Genomic DNA, 21,017 nt, shown 5'->3' on the forward strand with positions numbered 1-21,017 from the left:
TGAACCCCCTCCTCTTTCATTGAAGCCGCAGGTGTGGACGTTTTTTGGATTTCCAGTGAGTTATGTTGACAACGTTCACGCTTCAAAAAAGCAACAGTTTGCAGACATCCCAAGTCTCGCGGAAGTTCGGGGAGTCTCTCGCATATTGATAGCGGCTCCCTGATGCACGCGAATTAGTTAAAATCTCCCGGAATCTAGAGCGAGCGAGCAAGAGCGCGCATGCGAGACAGAAAAAACTGTGCTCCAAACCGTATAGCGCGCACGGCAGAGAGGGAGAGAGCGAGAGACCTTGCGTGTGTGTAGCGCATGTAAGACAGAGAGCATCCTGATTGGCCGGTTTCGGCTTTAATAAAAATGGAGAATTGAATCGAACCTTGACCTTAGAATCGAAAATTTAATCGAATTGAGGATTTGGAGAATCGTGACACTACTAGTGCAGATCATCCCCATCTGATTGAGCCGGTTCACCTTGGCCCACCTGGAGGTCCAGTGGCAATTAGAATTAGACTGGGTTGGGTGCCACAAGGACCAACACGGCTTCTACCGCAACAGCTTCAGCCTCAGCAATGCCTACACCTTTCCATCACTCCTCAAATGGAGAAACTGTTCCGAAATGTGGAGTGACTTGCGCAAGGAGATAGCATTCCCCACCAAAATTAAAAACACAGGTCATACGATCCAAACAAGATCAGAAATAAATGGACTCGCTACAAGCCAAAACCACCAGAGTGATGGTAGATGGAGTGAAGCACTATACCACACCACTGCTGTGTAAGGCTGACACACCTTATCTTCATGCCCACAAAGACTTGAGAAATAGACTCTGTTACCACAGAGGAAGAATTATGGTTTAGCCTCCACCCCATGGTTCATTATAACGGCAAAAAAAAAAACGTTCAACTCCTTTGAATACATGGGGCATAACCTGAACAGCTACCTCCTTGCCGGGCCTGCACTAAGCCCTTCCCTTTTGGGGCTTCTGTTGCGTTTCAGGGAGCACACTGTCGTGGTAAGCTCATTGGAGGGCGTAGATGGAGACAGAGCCAAGTCGCCACAAAAATTAAAGACTGGTTCTACGATCCAAACAAGATCAGAAATCAATGGACTCGCTAAAAGCCAAAACCACCAGCACTAGACCCTTCCCTTTTTGGGGTTCTGTTGAGGGAGCATACTGTCGCTTGAGTGGAGACATAAAAGGCATGTTTCATCAGGTCTGCCTAATGCCTGAAAACAGAAACCTACTCAGCTTTGTCTGGCATGACCTCGAAAAAAATAACCCCCCTAGCATTTATGAAGTGCAAGTGCTTCTTTTTGGCACAGCTCGCAGCCCTTGCTGTGCCATATATGCATTACAGCATCATGCTTTGGATAATACCAAGCGAAATGGCACCCTCAGATCAGTAGTCGAAAGGATCTTTTACGTAGACAAGAGCGTAATGTTCTCAGATGAGACCAAGCATTTAGTGAATGGGTTGCGAGAACTTCTTGCCAGTGATGGCTTTGAGATCCGTTAATGGACTTGCAACATGCCAAATGTCATTGATCACCTACCTAAAAACGCTCGTTCAGAGAGCACTGAGCTTTGGCTGTCACTAGGGCTGGGCGATAAATCGATTTTATCGATTAATTAAATTTTATCGATTTTTTTTAATGAAAATCGTTTTTCTCTTTAACAACCGCCGACGCTCCCATCTGGGCTCCCGTATTTCCGACCGGGCTCAGCGCTTGCTATGATAGAGATACACAAACAACATGGCAAATGAGCAAGGCCGCGGCAGCAGAAGCACACCCGCCGGAAACATTTACAAGCTGAATCTGCAGGGCCGCCAACTCTCACGAGTTCACTGTGAGAGACGCAATTTTGTCACTTTTTACACGCTCTCACGCCACACATCCATTTTCTCACGCAGAGAAAAATCGCGAAGCAAAGAGGACACTGACACCGACAGACAAGACAGAGCAGGTTACTATTGATATGAAGCAGATTCTCAGCTCTCAGATTCTGTCAATTTTATTACGAATTCAAATAATAAACACCGTTTTGGCGCTTGTAAATGTGACGTGAAAGAGCGGTCGCAGATCTCAGTTCAAGCGGCACGTGAACCAATCATCTGTTACTCTTTACTACCAACTTACCGAAATGTAATAAATCGATCGATCAGTGTTTTTCAACCGCAGAAAGATGTCCATAAAACAGCTGGAGAACAACATATGCCACGTAACGTTACATTTACCTCAGGATGCCTTTTAATGACCCATAGCACGCATGTTGGTTGGACTTAAAATAATTGCTATAGAGAGGAGTATTTTGCTAAATATGATAACTATGTTACACATTTATTATATTTTTACCTATATCATTAAAATAGTATGACATTGTTATTATAAAAAACGCATTATATTTAATTTGAGTTAGTTTTAACCTTTAATAATATCAGCTGACAGGGCTCTCTGTTACCCCTTTTCCACCAACAAGAACCGGGTGCTGGTTCAGAGCCAGAGCCAAAGCTGGTTCAGAGTGGGTTCGACTGACGAGCTTAATAAGAACGATTTGCCTTTCCACCGGCTAGAGAGCCACAACAGAGCCAGATCTTACGTCACTGTACACGTCTCATGTTGCCCAGCAACGCTAGTGCGGTAGCGCCAAACAGTACGCCAGGCTTGTTCGAGATGCATCGGCTTCTCGCAGATCGATCTCCGCATGACATCAAAGCACTGCGATAGCGATCTAAAAGCACAAGGAGTCGTATGTTCTCCAAACACTCCCGCAGCTCCGATCGGTCCGCGCCGCTCCGATGCATCTCGAACAAGCCATCAACAATAACGGACGTTGCAATACTATGGATGCTCATGGGTTTACAAAATACATCGGAGTCCAACGCGTTTGTGCAGCTCGCCGTAACTTACATAGACGGATATTTATAATCGAGCTGCTATTAGCTCGACTAGCTGCTATTTAAAAATGGCGGTCACAAGTTTCTATTCGTCTTGTTGGTCACGGTAACCCCGCCCCCAGCCCCTGACGCAAGTGGTTCTTACTTGGCTCTGTTCTAGACCAGCAATGATTTGGTGCTACTTAAGAACCACTTTTCCTGGTTCGGAGCTGGTGCTTTGCGTGTGGAAAACCAAAGAACCGAATTGAAACTAGGCTCTGGCTCCGAACCAGCACCAGCTCTGCCTTGGTGGAAAAGGGGTATGTATGTTTACAGCATTAGGTGAATTTCTTTCTTTTTTTTTTGGAGAACAATTAACACATTAACGTATCTACTGTACCAATTTATCCAAAGGAATTTATATTGAATCAAGATCAGAATCAAATCACAAGAATAGAATTGAAATCGTGAAATTTGTGTTAAGCAATAATAAAAACAGTAGCATACCAGTAAACTTAATAAAATTATGTTTAGTTACCAAATAATTTGACAATCACAATACACTTATTGTGATGCAAGTTTTTTTTTTTTTTTTTTTTTTACACATCCCCCCAATCCCAATCCACCCATTTTATTTTATGTTACATTTTCATTGTTTTCAAAGACAGGGCCTGTCCTCTTATCTTTTTGGCTTGTTGTTTCTGATTGCACTTTAATCGAGATCAAATCCCGGAAGGGAATATTAAAACAAAATAAAGTTAAAACTTGTTTTGAACAATTTCTTTGTCATCTGCAGATTGAAGTAGGGAGAGAAAAAAATCGATTTAAATCGTAAATCTGATTTTTTGTGAAAAAATCTGGGATTTTTTTTTTAGGCCATATCGCCCAGCCCTAGCTGTCACATGACTAAATCGAACCACAAGAATCCACCCTTGGATTGAGATAGAACTATGACTCGGACATCCTTGGATATAAACACCACCCAGTGCCAATAACCACACCCAGTATGCAGCACATTTATAAAGCGCCAGCAAGCCAGTATGATTCATTCTCCCTTTCACCACCCGTGCAAAAATCCTGATCCAGCAGCTGTGGAACAAACAAAGAGATGTTGCCAACAGACCTATTGACATCCTGGTATGAGTGGAAGAACGAGCCTCCCAGTCTTTCTGAAGTTACCCTTCCACGGTGTTATGTCTCGGTCGATATGGACCAACCCAATGTTAAACGACAAATTCACATATTTTGTGACGCCTTAGAACAAGCATACAGATCTGTGTCATACCTGAGAACTGAGGACAAAGAAGGACAAATTCAGCTTGCATTGCATTGCCAGATCCAAAGTTGCCCCCAAACGGAAACAAACTATCCCTAAACTAGAGAAATGTGCAGCGGTTATTGGTGCTCAACTGGCAAAGCTGCTAGAAACCGAACTCACAATGGAAATAAGCCGAGTGGTCTTGTTGTCTGATTCCACCACAGTCCTTTCCTGGCTGAGTCTTGTAGCTTTAAAGGTGCTGTATGTAACTTTTTCACTCTACTAAAGCATAAAAATACCATAATATGTTTGCAGATATTTAGGAAGCATGCTGAGTTTCTCTGAAAAACACTTCTAAAGTTAGTTATTTAACTTTGAAATGTGCGTTCCGTGTTGGAGTGTCTGTTTTTGTTTTGGTCTGTGTGATCTCGCCCACTGCCAGTTCACCCAATAGTATTTCAACACCCCGGGATGCCAGTTGCCAGGAAACACAGTGTATTGCAGCCAGCAAACTGGATCAGAGATTGCAGATTCTACCCAATCTAAAAAGCCTCGGTATTCATCTAAAAATCTCTATTAACGAGAGCATATTAAAACGCGGATAAATCATCTAATTAACTTACAGCATGTAAGTCTCCTAGGCTTTCATTTTCAATTGCGCTCGTTCCTGTTGCGTGTCCTCAAACTGGCAACCCGCGTGAGCGTCAAGTCTGAGGAGGAGGGCGGGGGAAACATCGACTCTTACAGGATAGCAAAAATCCAAGATCTAATGGATCAGCGATATGTAGATTATCTCCGAAACCCTTCAGATGACCTCACAAGGGGTCACAGCCTAAAAGAACTTGCATCACCAAACAGATGGGGCCAGTTGCACCAACAGGGTTTACGCCTGGTCTTAAGGTAAGTAGGTCTTAACTCAGCATTCTAAGTCCGACCTAATAGTTACGACTGTTGCACCATCCAGGCTTAAGTCCTCTTCTCGCTAAGACCGGGCGTAAATCTTACGCCTAGTCAGTAGCAGGCGTAAAGTCAAAATCTAGGCATATACTAGCGTTAATAGGCCTATCCGTTTTCCGACAGATAATGTTTCTATAGTAACCACTAAAAGCAAGTGATTGTTCATTGAATCGTTAAAATGATTTGTTAAAAACGGTCAAAAAATCTTCCTGTCTGTTGCATGGAGACTCTGCTACAGTTTAATTTTGAAATTCTCGTCAGCAAAATAAAGGGGAAAAAAACAATATTCACAATTGTGTCTAAAAAGTAACTCACAATGTTAACTCATTGTTAATTTAACTGTTGTATAAAATAAATATCACATTTGCAATTGTGCACATGAAAACGGCCCTTTTAATAACATATTATATAAATATAAGACAAAAAAACTTATTTTGGGACATACCTATAACTGCAGTGACACATCACGCAGTGAAAACAAGCACGAGAGACAAATGTGATGTCAGCTCGCAGTGCCTCGTCCATAGTTAAAACAATGATTACAATATCATCATAGACGATACATTACGCACACTCCTAAACACATAAAGAATGAACTTACAATTGAACTGACATTTATTACCAACGTTCTTCTACCTCACCTCTCGCGTGCAGGAGACAGACGTAATGTTGCCGCGAATGAAGCGAATTGTCACGTGCTGAATGTACAGCTCTATTAACTGAATACTATTTTAACCCCTTAACTGTCACATTAAAAATGAAAGTTTCAATTATTAACTGAAAGTCCTTTCCTTTTTCTTGATCCTCCATTGATATGGCTACAAGTTAACCAAACAGCGGAAGATAGTTTACAACGTAACCCCAGCAACGCATGCTGCTAGGCAACCGTGGCCATTCACAGGAACGCGCATTGCTAAAACCAGGCGTAGTTAAGCCTAGGATTAAGTTTGGTTGGTGCAACCGACGTTAGGTCAACTCTAAAGACTGGTCTTAACTAAGACCTACTTAGCAGTTAGGACCAGGCTTAGTAAAGCCCTGTTGGTGCAACTGGCTCATGGAGTCAAGGCCCACCATTCTCACTACAGGCTGAATCAGAGTCGCCCACTACGCCAGTCCTGAAACCTCCTGTGAATGTAGTGGAGAAGAGAAAGAGTGTATTCTACGGTGTCAACAGTGTATCAAAGCCCAGTGAGTACAGTGCATGAAAAGACCTACCTTGTTGAAGCCACACTCCAGCACAGTCAAAGTGACACAAACCAATCCAGTCAAACAGCTAAAGATGGCAGAACGCCTCATCTTCCAAAACATCCAACGTGACAGTTTCCCAAGGGAATATGAACGACTGAAAGCTGGTTAGCCTGTATCCACTATAAACCGCCTACTCAGTTTATCCCCAGGGTTTGAGGAAGCCGGTCAGTTTATACGGGTGTCTATGTCGTGCGGAAGGTCTAGAACTCCAGACAATTCAACTAGTAGTTCTGGATCCTCAACATCCAGCAACCCAACTCATACAGGACTATGACAGTACTTTCTGGAATGAGGAGAAATGTGTGGATACTAAGAGGTCGTGAGGCAATTCGTAAAATCCAGCACAACTGTATAGAATGTCGCAAGTGGAAGGACAAAGCTGAGGTCCCTAAAATGGCTGATCTACCTCCAGCCTGTGTGAGGGTACGTTTACACGACAATGATATGCTTAAAGCGGAGACGTTTATTCTTTGAGCTTTCCGCATACAGAAGACACCATTGTCAAAACGATCCCCGTTCACACGGATCCGCGAAAATGACTAAAAAGGCTGTATTCTGCTGCCAGGCCACCAGATGGCAATGAAACCCTACAGACTGAACACGTAACACGCATGTCCATGACGTCATCGTCTTCAGAGATTTGCGTTTTTTTTGTTTACACGGAGATCATTTTCAAAAAACTGGCACTTTGAAACCCAAAACGCTGTTGTCGCGTAAATGAACGGCCAAAACGCATAAAAGGTTTTACATTTTTAGTTGAAAGCGGAGTCGTGTAAACAGCCCCTGAGACTTCACAAACCTCCCTTTTATAGCACTGGGATGGACTTTTTTGGGCCCTTACAAATTAAAATAGGACGAGTCTGTGAAAAAAGATGGGCATCTATAGACAGATTCCTTCCTTGTGGCTGTGAGGACATTTATTGCCGGGGCCGAGGCACCTTATCTGAACTGCATCTGAGAGAAAATTAAGAGAAGCTTTAACTAACTGTAGCCCAGAGCTTCAATAACCTCTTGCCAAACAAAAAATCAGTGATGTTAAGGAGATTTAACCAGTCAGCAACTCATTGAAGACGTCGGAAAGGACCCTAGGTGGCGAGCTAGAAACATCCCGAACAGTTAGCAAGCGGAGTTAAGAGAAGAATCATCAAATCAACATATGTTCTCTTCATAGACAGTAAAAGAAATGGACAGAGCGACCCCGTTGATTTCAACGGAGAGAGTTGAAGCCAAACATGGGTACTCACTTCCTGATAGCCAAGCGTTCTGCGCAGGCTCAAACTGAGCTTGATGACGTAGATGTCACGTGAGCAACCTGACTGGGAGTTGTAAATCTTCTAGTAGCTGTGCCAAGACAAATCTTAATCACCCGTAGACAGTCACCCAACCGCGACCTGCAGCAACTTTTGGTAAGTATTCTGATTAATTATTTTGTCGCGTTGCTTTTATGGACTCTATCTATGCCATGGGCTGACTTTAGACAGTAAAAGATTGCCTGCGAGCTTCTCCTCCTGTCTATACGGTAATGTCTCTATTGTGCGACATAAAGTCGCGTGGTTATGACGCAATTTTTAGCCTATTTTTACAAGAATGGCTTCTACGGGGCCATAACGTAAGATACAAAGTAATGGAGCCTTTTATATATTGTCGTGTTTCTTTAGAAATAAATAATGGACAAATGGAGTCTTTGGACGCCTCAGATGTAAAGTTATTCGCTGTCAAAGTGACGCCAAAATGAATGGGAGTCAATGGGATGCTAACAGCAGGTGATAGCCAGCTACAATGGCGGCCCCCGGAGGCAGCTTCAACTTCCGGCTGATGGATTACCCCCTTGGTTCTCTTAGGGCTGGGTAAAAAATATCGATTTCTCGATTTTAATCGATTCTCATTTTTACGAACCGATATCGATTCTTAAATCCCAAGAATCGATTAGTCATCCTGTTTTCAGTTGATGAATGAATGGAACATTGTAGCGCGCATCCCATCCAATAAACGCAATAATCTTTGTGCTTTGTTACTATTGATATGAAACAAAGTCTCAGATTTCAAATTACGTCCATTTTCTTACGAAATTCAAAAACATAAATACCGTTTTGGCGCTGTGGCGTGAGATCGCTCTGGCGCAGCTCAAGAGAAGCAGCAGCGCCGAGCACACATAATCTTCTCTTCCGCCTTAATATTACCAGTTACAGCGTGAAATAAACATGAATGAGCATCTGAAAGTGTGTTAAAAGATAGAGTATAACTTATCGAAATCCTTGTTGTCACATGGAATCGCTCAATCATTGTTTCAACCGAGGAAAGACGTCAGTGAAACAGCTTGTAAACAATGTCATGTAACGTCACATTTACCTCAGAAAAACCATATCCAGTGACCATGAACTCCTTAGTCAGCTAGAAAAATTAACGCTAGAGAGGAGCATTTTGCTAAATATATGCACCATATTACATATGCATTTTATGTTATTTTATAATTATTTTATGTTTTTCAATATTTAATGCATGTTTGAATAAATCTGGCAAGTTTTTATGACAGCCACCATTTAAATATTTATATTTCATATAACTTTATTATTAGAAAAATAAATAAAATTGTAATTGTTTGTATACAAATCAGTAAATCTTTACCTTTAATATTAGGCTATAGTAGGCTAATGAAACAATTTTAATGATACAACTGACTCCCATAGTTTACAGCATTGGTTAAGAGATTTGTTTTCCTTGAGAAAATTTGCCATGTATTGTAGCTGATATCCAAAATAATCAATATTGAATCGAATCGTAATCGAAATCGAATCGAATTGCAAGCTTGTGAATCGAAATCGAATCGAATTGTGAAATTTGTGTCAATACCCAGCCCTATGTTCTCTACAGTGTAGTTATAGATTTGTTACTGTGTTTGTGGTGTTTATTAAACATCAAACATTCATGTGTCTCTCTGTCATTTCTTTCCATGTTCGTCGGCCTCGCTGTTTGTTAACATGCAGCAGCAAAACCACAAAGACTCAGAACGAGAAAACCAAAAGTATTTCAGGTGTTGACCTGAGGACTTCATCCTCCACAACCTCCTGTCTGTCAATCATTTACACACACACACACACACACACACACACACACACACACACACACACACACACACACACACACACACACACACACACACACACACACACACACACACACACCACAAATGCAGTTTAAATTTGAATGTCTGGTTTTCAGTTCAATGTTAAATAATGACATCAGTCTCTCCTACAGTGTGTGTGTGTGTGTGTGTGTGTGTGTGTGTGTGTGTGTGTGTGTGTGTGTGTGTGTGTGTGTGTGTGTGTGTGTGTGTGTGTGTGTGTGTGTGTGTGTGTGTGTGTGTGTGAGTGTGAGTGTGTGTTTGTGGCTGATCTGAGAGTCTGACTGATGTTCCACTGCCCTCGTCATCTCACGCTGGAAACAAGCGTTGTTTACATCATCATCATGATCATCCTCATCATCCTCATCATCCACATCATCATCATCATCATCATCATCATCATCATCATCCTCATCATCCTCATCATCCACATCATCATCATCATCATCATCATCATCATCGACTCCTCCAGATCTCACCTTTTTAGGATCCATGTTGAACTTCTTCTTGCCACTACAGAAGCGTTTCTCCCTCTCCAGCATCTTACTACAAACATTTTAAGCAAAACGACGTTTAATTATTTTACCAGCGTTTAATCAAAACTACTATTTTAAAAAATAAATTAAAAAATAATATCAGATGAAACAATTTTTTTACCTTGACAACTAACTAAGGTAAGTTTAACTAACTAATTAAGGTCAACTAATTAATTAATAAAAACTAAATCTGAAATAAATATAAATAAACAATAAAATAATAAAAAACAATAAGAATTACATAACAAATACCAAAACTTTTACTAAAATGAAAACTGAAAATATAAAAAATTTAAGGAAGATTTTATATATAAAATATGAAAAAAACCTGCTAATTCAAAAATGAATAAATGCTATAACAGTACATAAATAAATCTCTTTTCTCAGATCATCAGGCGCTCTCAATCATCATTCACTCACTTGTCTTCTGCTGACTTGAAATCCTGAATATCTGCCATCACATTTTCTATCTGGTTCTTCAATTTCTGTAAGAAAAATTAAAAACCTCTTGTCAGGTTTCTAAAGCTGCTTTCATAATAAAGACACATTTATTTTATTTAATTTACAGTGTCTATTATACACTTGTGAATGTGATGGAAGAATCACACCAGACACACAAACATGACCACAAGGCCAATATGACATGTGAAAGAGTCTTTTAGGTTATTTTGGACCATTTCTTCTTTTTTTAACACATTTTTTTGTGTTTTTGCTTTTTCACGGAACAACAACGACAAAACAAACCACTATGACCACAAAACAACAGAACATTTCAGGGACACATATACAAGGACAGAATATTATTTGACAGGTAATGCTGAAGCAGAATGCAAATTCATGCAAATTCAGAATAACCAAGAGAAAACGGATGCTTGTAACATTCACCGAACGTTTTCATAACGTAATGGTAAAGTTATCAACATGTTCTGCGTATTATTTAACAATCACACCAGACACACACAAATATGACCAGTAGTCCAATATTACATGTGAAAGAGTCTTTTAAGTTATTTTGGACCATTTCTTCTTTTTTCAACACATTTTTTCACGGAATAACAACGGGGGGAAAAAAACAATGATAAAACATCAGAACATTTGAGGGACAAAACAAATGCATACAAAGACAAATTATCATTTGACAGGTAATGCTGAAGCAGAATGCGAATTCAGTCCTAAATAATAACGTTCAAGGAAGGATCTCTCAAAGCTATGAACAAACATTCTTATTAATTCAATTATTGAATTATATTCAATGAAACTAATTAGCAAACCTTATGTTGCATCCTGACATGACAACACAACAACATTTAAGACACAATATAACACACTACAATACAGAAACTTGACAGTTTCATGTAAAGATATTGCACAATGTTGTCACAAAGTGACCCTAACTGTGTTCATAATGTAACGGGAACAATAGAAACATGTTCTGCGTCTGTTCCTCACCTCAATGTCCTCCAGCAGAACCTGTTTGTGCATCTTCAGCCGCTCGATCTCCATCTGCTCCTCCACCGTCAAATCTGAGAAAACACACACACACACACACACACACACACGGTCAGATGAGCCAGTATGTGTTGCTGCAGATTCAGAGAGAGGTCTCACATGTAAAACACTAGTTACCAGGCCCAAAATACAGCAGTGGGTGTCTACAATAAACACTGAAAAGGTTTAACGACCAGATTAAAGTTTTTTTGAAATCTCTCTTCTCAGACTTGAACAAAACGCTTCACACTCGTCGGGTTCTGCTTTATGAAACAGGAAATCTGTTGTAATGGGGGCCGTTGGATCCTGCGTGAGGGGCCTCTGAACGTGTGTGTGTGTGTGTATGTGTGTGTGTTTCACTTCAGACATGACACCACAGACAGAAACAAGAGATCCAGACACAAACTCAGAGCTGATCTGCATGAAATCAAACCAGCACATATAAAAGGAAGAAAATAAAGATCAGTCATTTTAATGTCAGATAATAATTCATCTGATCCTGGACTATAGATTTTCATTTAATTTCATCAGTTCTCTCACAGTTATGAACAAACGGTCTTCCTGTAACATCACTAGAACGTTTATTCAAAGTTATCTGGTCCTTTAATAATGTTCTAAAACAATAACACAAAAAATACATTGTTTATGGAAAGGTTTTTTTTCTGAAACTTTTTAGTTCATCTAATGTTTTTTAAATGTTACAACGTGTTTCAGAACGTTCAGAGAACATTCTAAAGTAACGTTCCCGTAATGTTTGAAGAATGATACATTTCAATAACCAAGAAAAAACATTTTTACAACATTTAAAAAACTACAGTTACTGTATCTTAAAAAAAAGTATATGTAGTTAAATATACTTGCACCATTTATAACCTCTAGTTGCTGGTGTTGTGCAAATAAATAAAACATCACCACCAATAATAAAACTATTAATAAAACATTTGCAAGAACAGTCTGCAATGGAAATACAGATTTTACCAATAAAACCTTGAATGTGAATTAGACTGAAGACGGAGGGGGGAGTTAGTTAGGGTAAAACGGTCTCTTACCTGTGTGACAACACTCAGTCATTGTGTTGTATAATGCTGAACTCCTGTTTCATTAAAGCAGTGAGTTTAGAGTCAGACTTTCTTCATGGTTGTTGAGTTCCTCTATCAACTGCCCTGCCCTGCAAACACCCGTTTCACACCAGAAGTCAAGAGTTTCCGCAGGAGGAGCACAGGACCTCACAACAACAACACAACACAACACAACACACACACACACACGCGCGCGCGATGAGAGGTGATGCGATCTGATGATGCCCTCTGCTGGTGATAATCACACTACAGTCCCCTGAAAATACTAACGCTCACATGTGAAGCAGAAAGATTGTGATGAACCTCTTAAAACATTAGGCTATTCTCTAGTTCACTATAATAAATAATAAAAAATACGAGTTCTGTAGCATTAAAGCACAGAAACTCCAGCTAGCAAACGTTCTCTCGAGGTTGAATAAACGTTCCAGGGTGGGGAGTTGTTTTGTTTTAGGAGTTTTCTATATGTTGTAAGATGTGCATATGTTTGCGTACAGTAGTATACGTAGATGGCATTTACATGTAAAGGAATGTTACGTTTATCTGTGTATGCATGTGTAATAGGATATGTATAGCTTAATGACTGCAGCAGGAATTATAATTTTGGTTAGTTTTTAGTTTGCATAAGGAAAATACAGAGGGTATTTGGATTTGATTTCTGTTAAGTTTATCTGTACTCTATATATTTATAAAAAAAAGAAAAGAAAAAAAGGTATGGTTTATAGAACTGGCTGCCAACTATCACGCATTCAGCGCGAGACTCACGCAACTGACACTGTCACACGCTCTCAGGCCACATCCACATTCAAGAAAATCACTAAGAAAAGAGGAAGATTACTTTTTATATTAAACAAATTCTCAGCTGTCATATTCCGTCAATTTTGTTACGAAATTCATACAACAAATACAGGCATGGCGCTTGTAGCCTAAATGTGATGTGACAGATCGCTGTAGCGCCCAGTTCAAGCGGCACGTGGACAGACCTAGTTACAGTTTTTTCTCAGTCGCTTTGGTTTTGATGATTTCTCAGATCAGAATTGAAATTCTCAAAACTACCTGTTCAATCTTCACATCATTGTGTCACTTGTGCACATCAAAAAAGCAGTTTCTCATTTCTGTGAACAAGTTGCAAATGCTTTGGTTCATCAATGCAAATACAATTCTCTGCTGTTTCCTACAATTGCTTAGGTTATGTCATGTTGATCAAAATGTATTATAATGGGTCTCTGTTGAATAGTCTCACTCACCCCCCACAACATTTAGGCATTAGTTCATAGCATTAGTCTTTACATGCAAAATGGTTGAACAAGTTGTCATAATGTCAAGTATATTTCTATACATTTCCATTAGACTTTTTTTTCTAAATCTGTTCTGAGTTGGTAAATTGCTTCCAGGTGAATCTTTACTTTCTCTTACGAAGGTGCATCTCATGAACCATCAACTGGCAAGTATATATATATATATATATATATATATATAGCCGGAGCACAACACAATGTTACAATGTCTGACAATAGAAGTAAAAGGAATTGGACGGCGTCAACAGCCCGAGAGAAGAAGAGGAGGAAGATGAGTGAGGCTCGTGGCGGAGGAGTCGGGAGGCAAAACAGAGGCAGAAGAGGCCTAGGACATATGCGCGTTCCCAGGGGTGTAGTACCAAATTTTGGGCCCTGGGAACAAACCATCTAGCTGGGCCCCCCGCCACGTACTTTTGATTTGAGCGCGGCGACTTCTCCAACGGTGGGGGGGGGGGGGGGGGGGGCTTGGGGGGGGCTGAACGGACTTTTGACTTCAGCTCGGCGTCTTCTAAGGGCGTCTTTCCCCCCCCCCCTGCCTCGGGCCCTGTTTTGCATTACTATATTTGTTCCACATAGGACTGCAAGACAGCTTCACCGGGGTAGCCGAGGCCGTTTCACAACTGAACAAGAGGAGGCTATTTGCACCATGGTTGTAGAAAACAATGCCGTAAGACGAAAGGCCCCATCCACACTACTACGTTTTAGTTTAGAAACAGAGACCTTTTGCTACATTTGGACCTCCCGTCCAGACTAAAACGTCAAAAACGAAGACCTAAAATGGAGAAGTTTAGAAACACTGCCGACCCCATTTTGCGTTTTGAGTCTCCGGAGGGCGTTTTAGTGAAGACGGGTCAAAACGGAGGACTTTAGAAACGATGACGCAGAGGCTCACGCTCGGCTCTCTGGTTGGGTGTCATCAGTCATGGCGTATCCTTCCCTTATTCGTCAGCCACCCATCGCATGACCCATCCCCAGAAGAAAACATACAACAACAGCCTGGACTACCAGTTATGTTAGTGACTGCAACATGGACAACGAATTACAAGCGTTACTGACTTTGATGTCTTTGCTAACAGCTGTTGTGCAAGTAAATTCTGCATTTTACAATGCAATAACTGCCTACATGCGCCGGAGGCAAGCTATTATTCGAGCGATCTGTGACAATTCCTGTGTGCAGCGGCGGTATCGATATATTGCTAATCTTTGCAGAGGTAACTTAGCTACTTTCTTCTTCGTCAAATCTGAGGAATAGTCAATCTGTTTCCTGTTTACACCGGCACGCGCATGCCCAGTGTAGGTGAACGGTCACGTGATCCGCGTTTTCAGTCGTTTTAATGTGAACGGAAAACGCTGGTGTGGACGGAGATCATATTCGTTTTAATTCTCCGTTTCTAAACTAAAACGCAGTAGTGTGGATGGGCCCTAAGGGAGATAAAGAGTGCCATTATAGAGGACAACAACATCTTTGGAAACATCCAAACAGTCAGCATCTCAACCATTGACAGGGTGCTGTACACAGAAATGGTGAAAGAGTGAAGGAGCTGCGCTACCAGTATGTACAGGTGAAACATGTATAAGCATGCGGCAACAGTACCTCACAGTAAACATCGTATAGTGATATACAGTACAGTAAGTGTGACCTTTACACATTTGCTATGGCTGTAGAAAAGAAGATGCAATATGTGCTGTATGCATTTGATGTAACTGTATCTTGCCCAAAATGAAAATGCATGTAATTCATAAAACTAATTTTGTGTCTTCTGGTATATCCAGAAGATATGTGCGTATAATGGAACTGGAAACAAGTGAACCACCACACATCTACATGGATGAGGCTGGCTTAAACATAACGAAACGCAGAAGGCGTGGGAGAAATATCATCGGCCACAGATCTACAGTTGATGTGCAGACCGACAGGGCGGGAACACACGGGTGCTGCTATCTCTGAGAATGGTGTGCTAACGCGTATTCCCATTATTGGGCCTCACAAAACAGAGTGTCTTGTTAGACACTCTTTACAGGGAACTCATCCCTGAACAAGAGAGGGGTCAGATTGGAGATGACATGCCAAAGTTTGCCAGTTTCCATCGCTCCAACATCATCAGGCAATGGTTTGCGGTCTCACCCTACTCCCCACTCCTTAACCCCATTGAGGAATTTTTCTCAGCATGGGGATGGAAAGTATATGATGACCAGCCACAAACACAGATGACCCTTCTGGCTGCCATGGATGCAGCGTGTGAGGACGCTCTGGATAAGACACTCTAAAAGACTCTTTCCACGCTTCATCGCAAGAAAAGATATTTGTTGCGAGGTAGATGAGAATTTGTGGCCCAATTTGAAGCCTCACATTGCTGCATCACAGAACTTTTTGAGTATTGAGACCCAAAGTGTTGCACCAAAGGGTCATGACAATTTTGAATTACACTCATACCGATTAAACCAGGAGCCAGTTTCTTTCTCTCCCTTGTCTCTGTGTCAAATGTGTCTTTCACCACCAACACCCCCTGTTTTGGAAGAATTTGGACAAGGTTATTAAAGGGATAGTTCTCCCAAAAATGAAAATTCTGTCAGTATTTACTCACCCTCATGTTGTTCCAACCCCGTAAGACCTTCGTTCATCTTCGGAACACAAATTAAGATATTTTTGATGAAATCTGAGAGCTGGATCACTCCTCCATACTCCTGCATAGGCTTCTTGAGGGATTGAACTTGCAGGCCCCGAAAAGTTATTATTGTTTATTTTTGCGCACAAGAAGTATTCTCGTCGCTTGATAAACTTAAGATTGAGCCACTGTAGTCACTTGGACTATTTTAACAATGTCTTTAATGACTTTTCGGGACCGGCAAGTTTCAATCCCTTAGAAGCCTATGGAGGAGTGATCCAGCTCTCAGATTTCATCAAAAATATCTTAATTCGTGTTCCGAAGATGAACGAAGGTCTTACGGGGTTGGAACAACATGAGGGTGAGTAAATACTGACAGAATTTTCATTTTTGGATGAACTATCCCTTTAATATCTAGCTCTAGATAACCCACATATGGGATATCAAGGCCGTTTGCTGCTTTTAATACCAGCCAACCACACTCCTTCAATGCATCTACATCCCTTCCTGCAATGTGCTGTTTAAAATAAAACTCTCAGTTACCATGGAAACCATAGAGCCAGTGTCAATCAAACTATTTTTTAACACCCCCCATCTTCACAACACTGACTGGACATTGACCCACCAATTGTTTAAAAATTTCTGGGCTAGTTCCTTGAACCACAGAGCCAGATAATCCCTCACTTACTGTGTGGCTCTCCACAGCAAGGGGTGAACGTTTAACGACCCAGGCTTTTGGGCTTTGGGATTGTATACATCATCCGCAGGGTGTCTCTCCTGCCTCCATACTTCACTGGGGTTCACAATCTCACTGCAATAACGCCCAATATTTCCCACTTTCTGACACTTGAAACAAATAGGCTGTCCCGAGGAATCAAAGGAAGACAATCTTCGTGACACAACCCGCTGCTGCCTATTAAAGGCTTGCAAATTGGACATTTTCTCAGTTAAATTACTTGATTGCTTTTGTTGACTTTTCACTATACCAAACAGCTCTACTAACATTGGATCTGTACTCTGTTTTGCAATCACTGCTTCACTATCTATAGTACTGAGGTTCTCAGACCCAAACGATGTTTCAGAAACCCTCACCCCATCACCAGTCCACTCAACAGCTTCTTTGTGGACATCAAGGAATGTTAAGCTTGGTTTCTGTCTAATCATTCTTTTTAACTCTCTACAGAGTTCCTTACTTCTCACATTCTCTTCAAACTGATCCCTAAGCTTTACATCCCCTTCCGATACTCCCCTTGGGTTACAACTTTTTAGTTCTTTTAACAGAGCCATTAATGCATGTGAGAACTCAATTAGTGTTTCAGTTTTCCCTTGTTGCCTTTCAAAAAAGTGTCTCTGCAATGCAGTAAATGATTGAGCACTTCCAAATACTTTAAGCAAAGCTTCAAAAATTGCCTCTGGCCTGGACGTTGCTTCCTTAGATCTATACTTAATTTCCTGTTTTGCCTCACCATCTAGATGTTCCCAAATGTAATCAACTGCCTGGTCTGGTGTAAAGTTACGGGCCTTAAACACACTTTGCAGGTCCTCAATCCAATCACTCAGAGGTACACTTGAAGATTTACCAGGAAAAACTTTACATCTCTTCTCTCTGGGAACATAAACCACCTCTATCTTTGTTGTGCTTCCTTCTTGCCGCACAGTCCCAGTGTTCATTACAGTTTCCTGTTCTCTATAGCCAGTCTATCCTTCTCTTCTTTCTCCCACGCTAGTCTCCTCTTTAGATCTGCCAGCTGATCCTTGTGAACAAATACAAACAAAATACAGTTTGTATTTGTTTATTTATTTATTAAAGTTGATTGAATGTTCGCCGGTTCTATCCTTCGGTTTGTCTGTCTGTCTGTCTGTCTGTCTGTCTGTCTGTCTATCCTTATTACTGTCTATCTGTCTATCCTTCTGTCTGTCTGTCTGTCTGTCCTTCTGTCTGTCTGTCTGTCTGTCTGTCTGTCTGTCTGTCTATCCTTCTGTCTGTATGTCCTTCTGTCTGTCTATCCTTCTGTCTGTCTGTCTGTCTGTCTATCCTTCTGTCTGTCTGTCTATCCTTCTGTCTATCTGTCTGTCTATCCTTTTGTCTGTCTGTCTATGTGGCGAAGGACGGCCGAGGGATGTGAGAGAATGGCGCGAGGCCGGTGGTGCGATTGCTAATGAGCAACACCTGTGTAGCACACCGGTCTCGCATCTCTCACGGATGAGCGGAAGCATGAAGGAGGAGCGACGATGTTGATGATCGAGAGAGGAACAGGCCTGTGTTTTAGTTGAAGCCGTCCACCGAGGGCTACCCAGCGTCACCGCCAGGCACTGCGGAGGAGATCGCCCAGCTGGTGGGGGACCAGATGGCAGTGCGTTGTGGGAACCGGACCAAGTTTTTTTTTTTTCTCTCCCCTCTCTCGATCTACCGCTCCTCATGCTTCCGTATCCGTTTCCCTCGGCTTGTCGGTCCATACCCCCCAGGGATCGCCGCCGCCGGGGGGGGGGGGAGTAGGCACAGGCTCGTGGGTACCCCCCGGCCTGTGAGGGGCGATGGGGTATGTGGCGAAGGACGGCCGAGGGATGTGAGAGAATGGCGCAAGGCCGGTGGTGCGATTGCTAATGAGCAACACCTGTGTAGCACACCAGTCTCGCATCTCTCACGGATGAGCGGAAGCATGAAGGAGGAGCGACGATGTTGATGATCGAGAGAGGAACAGGCCTGTGTTTTAGTTGCGTTGTGTTTTAGTTTTTGTATTTGTATTTTATTTTAGCCAGCAGTCGTCCGCGAGGGGATGCTGGCGGTATTTTGGTTTGTTCGTTTTATTTTAAATAAAGTTTCTTTGATTGTTCACCGGTTCCCGCCTCCTTCTTCCCTGAACATTGCTACAGTCTGTTTGTCTGTCTATCCTTCTGTCTGTCTGTCTGTTTGTCTGTCTATCCTTCTGTCTGTCTGTCTTTTTGTCTGTCTATCTATCCTTCTGTCTGTCTGTCTATCCTTCTGTTTGCCTGTCTGTCTGTCTATCCTTCTGTCTGTCTGTCTGTCTATCCTTCTGTCTGTCCGTCTGTCTGTGTTTGTCTGTCTATCCTTCTGTCTGTCCATCTGTCTATCCTTCTGTCTGTCCGTCTGTCTATCCTTCTGTCTATCTGTCTGTCTATCCTTCTGTCTATCTGTCTGTCTATCCTTCTGTCTGTCTATCTATCCTTATGTCTGTCTGTCTGTCCTTCCCATAACATCTGAACTGCGTTACAACGGGATATTGATCCCATAATATTTTAATGTTTTTAAGACTACACACAAACGTTATAATGAGTTTATAGTTGGACTGATTTCAGGAAAACCCAAGAATATCCATCAGACCTCCTGTAGAGATGAAATATGCTCATGCCCTTTCTAGTAGAAACATTGATATCTCAAAGCAACTAGTTCCAGTGAAATGAGACTGTAAAGCACCTGCATTAACATGCTCACTAACATCATGACCAACAGTTTCAGACTGACAGAAGGACAGGTGTGTGCACTGATCTGACACATGATGAAGAAGTGCTGTGACTCTAACCAGCCCAAACACACACAACTCTCTCCTCACGCCGTCGCCATGGCAACAGCTCACAGATGCAAGTGTGATCCGATCAAAACAGTAAATAACAAACAGCATCTTCAGATTCATTAGAAGATCTATTTCCTGTTGAAAGTGAAGATAAAAGAGCGCTTCTGCTTTACGCCTTCGCTTCTCCTACTGCATCTGTGCTCAATCTCCTGTCAATCATAAGTGTGTGTTCTACATCACCCTGCATCAGAAGCAACTCGTGTTTCTATGGTTATTCAGTTTCCAGGTTAAAACCATAACATTTGAGACTGTCAGCAAGCAACTGATATTATTATATTTGAGTAGGTTTATATTAAATTATTACTTCTTAGTCCCATCGCAGTATTTATTATTCTCAGTTCTGACTTGAAACTAATAATGGGCCAGTTTACGTTTCATTGAAACCAGATTGATTATTTTATTGCAAAGAAGAAACAGCACTGCATAAAAATACAAAGAACGTAAAAGAAAAGAAGTGGGAGTAAAGGTAAACAAAGGTCTCAATCTGTAAGAAAGATAAGATCATAGATCTTATGAGACTTGTTATTCTTTCTATTATTTATGTGCAAAAACTGACCTGACCTCATTTATTCACTGATTCACAGGTTCATCACGTCCCTCAGGAGTGTGTATGAACATATATATGGATTTAATTCAAAGAAAGATATTTTTACTAACTTGGATGAAGTTTGAGCACTTTCTCAGGAGAGACTGTAACTCAAGCAGAGTAACGTTAGAACTAAAACCTTTGACTATTTTGAGGAATTCTCCCAGTTTCCCAGCGGGAAGATCAGCACACTCGTGATCAAACCTCCAGCACAAATGAACAAATCTGTGTTAAACATTAATATCAAGCTTTTGATGCGCAGCTGATTACTTGCAGATCTCTCTCTCTCTCTCTCTCTCTCTCTCTCTCTCTCTCTCTCTCTCTCTCTCTCTCTCTCTCTCTCTCTCTCTCTCTCTCTCTCTCTCTCTATCTATCTC

At 41.5% G+C, this 21,017-nt stretch overlaps 1 protein-coding gene across 1 annotated transcript in view; it reads right to left on the minus strand.

The window, feature by feature from the left end:
* cyth4b (cytohesin 4b) overlaps positions 1–12,667 on the minus strand; it is a 34,229-nt gene extending 21,562 nt beyond the window's left edge. The window contains exons 1-4 of the mRNA XM_077232183.1: positions 12,531–12,667; positions 11,443–11,516; positions 10,414–10,478; positions 9,937–10,003 (exon numbers count right to left, since the gene is read on the minus strand). Of these exons, the coding sequence (XP_077088298.1) occupies positions 9,937–10,003; positions 10,414–10,478; positions 11,443–11,516; positions 12,531–12,552 (228 nt within the window). The 5' untranslated portion in view covers positions 12,553–12,667. The remainder of the gene's footprint in view (positions 1–9,936; positions 10,004–10,413; positions 10,479–11,442; positions 11,517–12,530) is intronic.
* Positions 12,668–21,017: the final 8,350 nt, after the last annotated feature.

The sequence above is a fragment of the Siphateles boraxobius genome, unplaced genomic scaffold, assembly GCF_051911475.1.
Source record: "Siphateles boraxobius isolate OS27281-9 unplaced genomic scaffold, OSU_SipBor_1 167, whole genome shotgun sequence".
Taxonomy (NCBI): domain Eukaryota; kingdom Metazoa; phylum Chordata; class Actinopteri; order Cypriniformes; family Leuciscidae; genus Siphateles; species Siphateles boraxobius.